This window comes from Petaurus breviceps, unplaced genomic scaffold (assembly GCF_028583685.1).
Source record: "Petaurus breviceps papuanus isolate PSGF00001 unplaced genomic scaffold, PetGlider_PUasm1.0 154, whole genome shotgun sequence".
NCBI lineage: Eukaryota > Metazoa > Chordata > Mammalia > Diprotodontia > Petauridae > Petaurus > Petaurus breviceps.
Genome location: NW_027185715.1, coordinates 12,075,597 through 12,081,596, shown reverse-complemented (window position 1 = coordinate 12,081,596; position 6,000 = coordinate 12,075,597). Strand labels below are relative to the sequence as shown.

Below are 6,000 nucleotides of genomic sequence, written 5' to 3'. Positions count from 1 at the left end.
ATTATGCAAAACATTTCCATATTAGTTATTTTGTACACAAAGATTTGAATAAAAGAAAAAAATGAAAGAAAGAAAGTGAAAAACAGCATGCTTCAGTCTGTATTCAATCAATATCAGCTCTTTCTCTGGAGGTGGATATTATGCTTTATCTTTAGACCTTTGGGATTGTTTTGGAAAACTGCATGGCTGAGAATAGCTAAGTCATTCACAATTCTTCACTGAACCATACTGCCGTTACTGTGTACAGTACTCTCTTAGTTCCTTTCACTTCACTATGCATCAGTTCATGTAAGCCTTTCAGTTTTCCTGAAAATCATCCTGCTTGTCATTTCTTAAAGCACAATAATATTCCATTACAATCATATACCACAGCTTGTTTATCCATTCCCCAAATGATGGGCATCCCTTTGATTTCCAATTCTTAGCCACCACAAAAAAAAAAAAATCTGTTATATATATTTTTGTAGAAATAGGTCCTTTCCTCCTTATTTTTGGATGTCTTTTGGATATAGACCTAGCAGTAGTATTATTGGGTCAAAGGATATGCACAGTTTTACAGCCCTTTCAGCATAGTTCCAAATTATTCTCCAAAATAGTTGGATTAGTTCACAACTCCACCAACAATGCATTAGTTTTCTGAAAACTGACTGTTTATATCCTTTGACCATTTATCAATTGGGAAATGACTTAATATATATTTTTAATATAAATTTGACTCAATTCTCGATGAGAAATGAGGTTTTTATCAGAGACACTCATTGCAAATTTTTTCCCCAGTTTTCTGTTTTCCTTATAATTTTGGCTGCATTGGCTTTGTTTGTGCAAAAGCTTTTTAATTTCATGTAATCAAAATTATCTATTCTATATCTCATAATGTTCTGTGTCTCTTTTTTGGTCCTGAATTCTTCTCTTATCCATAGATCTCAAAGGTAAAAATTTTCCTGCTCCCTTAATTTCCTTATGATGTCACCCTTTATGTATAAATCCTGTACCCATTTTGAACTAATCCTCATATACAGTTTGAGAGGTTGGTCTACACTTAGTTTCTGCCAAACTCCTTTTTAGTTTTCCCAGGAATTTTTGTCAAAAAGTGAATTTCTGTCCCCAAATTTGGGATCTTTGCCTTTATCAAATATTAGGTTATTATGGTCATTTACTACTATATTGCATACCTTCTCTATTCCACTGATCCGCCACTCTATTTCTTAGATAGTACCAAATTTTTTGATGATTACCACTTTGAGATACAGTTTGAGATTTGGTACTGCTAGGCCACCTTCCTTCATATTATTTTTACATCAATTCCCTTGATATTCTTGGCTCTTGTCTGTCCAGATGAATTTTATTATTATTTTTCTGGCTCTATAAAATAATTTTTGGTACTTTGGTATGGCACTGGATAAGTAGATTAATTTAGGTAGAGGTGTCATTTTTATTGATTCAAACTTACTGTTGAATAATGGATATTCCTCCAATTATTTAGATTTGGGTTTATTTGTGTAAAAAGTGTTTTGTAATTGTGTATATAAAGTTCTTGGGTTTGTTTCAGCAGGCAGATTTCAAAGTGTCTGCAGGTATTTTAAATGGAATTTCTCTATCTACTCTTTCTGGGTTTTGTTGGTAGCATATGGAAATGCTAAGTGATTTATGTAGGTTTATTTTATATCCTGCAACTTTCCTGAAGTTCTTGATTATTTCAAATAGTTTCTTAATTGATTGTCTAGGATTCTCTAAGTATGCCATCATATTATCTGCAAAGAGTGACAGTTTTGTCTTTTCATTGCCTATTCCAATTCCTTTGATTTCTTTTTCTTGTCTTATTGCTAAAGCTAGCATTTCTAATGCAATATTGAATAAAATTGGTGATAATGGAAATCCTTGCTTCATCCCTGATCTTACTGGGAAGGCTTCTAGCATATCCCCATTACATATAATGCTTGCTGTTAGTTTTAGAAAAATAGAAAGCTCCATTTATTCCTATACATTCTAGTGTTTTTAAAAAGGAATGAGTGCTGCATTTTGTCAAAGGTTTTTATTTTTGCAGCTATTGATATAATCATAATGATTTTTGTTGTTTTTGTTATTAATATGGTCAATTATGTTGATCATTTTCCTACTATTGAACCAGTCTTCCATTCCCAGAATAAATCCCACCTGGTCAGAGTATATAACCTTTGTGATATATTGTTATGATCTCCTTGTTAGTGTTTTATTAAAAAATGTTTGTGCCAATATTCATTATGGAAATTGGTTTATAGTTTTTTTCTCTGTTTTGGCTCTTCCTGGTTTATGTCATAAAAAAAATTTGCCAAGACTTCTTCTTTGCCTATTTTTCTAAATAGTGTATCTAGTATTGGAAATAATTGTTCTTTAAATGTGTGGTAGAATTTGTTTATGAATCCATCTGGTTCTGGGGAAAGCTTTTGCTGGTTCTACCACTCCCAGATTCAATTTGAGGCATTATTTTAAAGTTGTTTGGAGAGGAATTTAAAAAAGTTCAGGTGAATTTCTGGTTCTACTCTGCCATCTTGCCTCTTACCCTAATTTGTTTTTTAATTTGTGAAAGTTACTTCTGTATTTCTAAAGAGTTGTGATTTCATCACTGTGAGCATTTACCCCATTGACACAAAATGACAACTTTTTCCATACTTTAGTAACCAGTCTTCAGGGGTGTAATGGGAATGTAAATTTTTAAGATCTTCCCTGCCCCTAGGCTAAAGTGCACCTGGAGCCTGGGATGGGAGGCTTGTTTTTCGGTAGATACTTCTTGATTGGCCAGTGGTTCCAGAAGGTTGTTACATTCTCTGAGCCAGGAGAAGGCTATATAAGCTCTGATGTGTAGCTTTGTTTTGGGGCTCACTTTGAGAAGTGTTCTGTGATTTGATCTGGATTCTGGGAAGCCATTGTTGAGAGCCCCCCTCAGCTTTGAAAAACCCAGATGTTGAAACCCAGATGTTGATTTGGTATGGATGTAATGATTGGACAGTTTGGAAACATGTCTACTTGATACTTCTGTCTGTATATTCTGAAGTTCGGGGTGCTGACCTTTTTCCCCTGAACTAGGTAAATGACACATATCTGACTGATTAAAGTAAGCTTGTTAACCCATTTTGAGTTGGTTTCCTTTAACAAAGCAGATCTAAGAACCTGTGTTGGCAGACACCCTGGGGACGCTGGGGTGCTTGCTGACACAAGGGGATAGCTATGCCTTTAAAATACTCTTCATCTGGTGGCTATCCTTCTGGCAGTGAGCCTCAAACTTAGCTAGAACAATCTTTGGATGACAGAGGTCTCAGTTTTTGATCTGTAAGTCTCAAGTTGTGACTGAATACTTCTTACCCCAAGAACTTACACATCAAACTTGTGTTCTATTATTTCTAATTTATACATCAAAAAAAAACTGAGACAAAATAAATTAAATATAAGCTCTACATTCTCTTCATACTATATTTCTTCAAATATGAGGAATACAATCCTATTAAAAGAGAAATTTTTAGTAACAGTAATACTTTCTGTTCTAAGAAACTAAATAGAAAAATACCGATTGAAAGGATTGCATGTATTATGTGGGAATGGAGTGAAAGGGACAAATGTGGGAAGGAATTACTTTCATTTAACTACCAATAGTAACCAGACAATGAATTAATGATAATTAATATCTTACCTGAGCAGGCTTCTTTTGAATCACCTGTTGTGGCTGAGAGAAAGAAAAAAAAAAGGCAGTATTAAATGTAAATAAATGACAAAGGTAAGAATTATTTTGATTAAATTTATATATTTATAAATAAGGTTAAGAATATGCTTCAAGATTAAAATGATTCTTTATAAAATATCTAAGAGTCTGGTTACCAAGACACATACAAGAATTATATGAATACAACTAGAAACCATTATTTGTAGAGACAAAGATAAATAAATTAGAGAGATATTAATTGCTCATGGTTGGGTTGTGCCATCATAATAAAAATGGCAATATTACTTAAATTGTTTATAGATACATTGCCACATCAGTCAAACTACCAAAGTTTGCCTACTTATTGTACCTAGACAAACCATGAAATATTCATCTTAAGGAGCGAGAAAAGTCAAGAATCTCAAGAGAAACAATGAAAAAAGTGAGAAAGAACCACTAATAATAAGAGAAATGCTAACTAAAACAATTTTGTGGTTCTATCTTACATTCATCAAACTGAGCAAGATAGCAAAAAAGGAAAGTGGCAACATTTGAATGGATCTGGAAAGATAAACACACATGCGCTTATTGGAGTCATGAAATGGTCCAACCATTCCAAAAAGAAGTTTGGAGCAACCATCTTGAAGTCGTGAAACTTGCATACCCCTTCATGAAGTAATACAATACCACTACTAGACTTATACCCCAAAGAGATCAAAGGAAGAAAGAATGCCTATGTACAAATATAGTTTTTTGTTGTTGTTGCAGCAAAGAATTGCAAATAAAGTAGGTGCCCATCAACTGGGGAATGGCAGAAAATTATCATTCTTGAACTTAATATATCACAACAAATAATGAAAGGGATGGGGATACTCATATGAAACTGATGCAAAATGAGTTGAGTAGGTTCAGGGGAACAATTTTTAACAACAATAACATCATAAGAAGAGCAGTTATGAAAGCTTTGAGAATGCTTATCAATTCAATGATAAATCATGACTCTAGAAGACTGATGCATACATGATGTATGCACCCCTGGGCAGAGAGGTGATAGTTTAGGGCGCAGAATGACACATACAATTGTGGATGACTTTTTTTTCTTTCAACTACATTATTTCTTTATTATTATTTTTATTATATTATTTATTACAAGGGAACAATTTTATAAAGGAGAATAACATAGGGAGTAGGGAAGGCAATTATAGCAAAACTAAAAAGAAAAGAGAATCAATACATTATTAAAAATGCACAGAAGGAAGTTTAGAAGGGGACACAGACAAGAAGGGCAATGTTCAAACTGCTATATTAAAAAATGAAAATTCACTGTCCTATGCACTCTTTTCCCCCCTATTCTTTGTGTAGGGAAATGTTTACATTTGTGAACATTTTTCAAGTTTGTAATTTTAAAAAAGGACAAATTTTGAAAAGATTAAAGTAATTCTATAAAACACTATGTAAATTACTAACTATATGTGGCCATATATACATATATATGCACACATAGTACTTTGTTATTTTATTTTATTGTCTTTTGAAGGGGGGAAGGCAAGGCAATGGGGGTTAAGCGACTTGCCCAAGGTCACATGGCTAGTAAGTGTTACATGTCTGAGGCTGTATTTGAACTCAGGTCCTCTTGACTCCAGGGCTGGTGCTCTATTCACTGCACCACCTAGCCATCCCAACTTTGTTATTTTACAGCATTTTCATATATATATCATCTCATTTGATCCTTACCACAAAATTGGTGGTATAAATGTAATTTTCTTAAATGTCTGAGATAAGGAAATTAAGGCTCAGAGAAGTGAATGGATTGACTTCTTCAAATTAGACTGTTATTGAGCAGTAGGGCCTAGGTAGCAGGGACACCTTGATAATGCAGTGGACAGAGTGCTGGCTCTTGAGTCAGGAAGACTCATCCTGAGTTCAAATCTGGTCTCAGACACTTAGTAGCTGTGTGACCCTGGGCAAGTCACTTAACCTCATTTGTAAAATGAGCTGGAGAAGGAAATGGCAAACCACTCCAGTATCTCTGCCAAGAAAAGCCCAGATGGAGTCATGAAGAATCAGACACGACTGAAACAACGGAACAACAACAATGAGAGACCCTAGATGTCAATCCAGGCCTTTTAGTTGCCATCCCGATATTTCCATTGTCGTCCATACTTTGTTTTCAATTAAGACCAATGACTTCTTGATATTGGGGTAAAATAGTGACTGATGGGTGATGTCTTGACCTGTGTGTGAGTTGGATTTAAGTGAGGAGCCTCACTATCTCTTCCAGAGTCACAGAAGTCCAGACAAGGCCAGGTACGGCTCAGGAATACAAT

At 34.4% G+C, this 6,000-nt stretch overlaps 1 protein-coding gene across 1 annotated transcript in view; it reads right to left on the bottom strand.

Moving 5' to 3' along the window:
- Positions 1 to 6,000, bottom strand: part of HMGA2 (high mobility group AT-hook 2) — a 209,690-nt gene that overhangs the window by 21,109 nt on the left and 182,581 nt on the right. Inside the window, exon 4 of the mRNA XM_069080914.1 lies at positions 3,665 to 3,697. Within this exon, the coding sequence (XP_068937015.1) occupies positions 3,665 to 3,697 (33 nt within the window). The remainder of the gene's footprint in view (positions 1 to 3,664; positions 3,698 to 6,000) is intronic.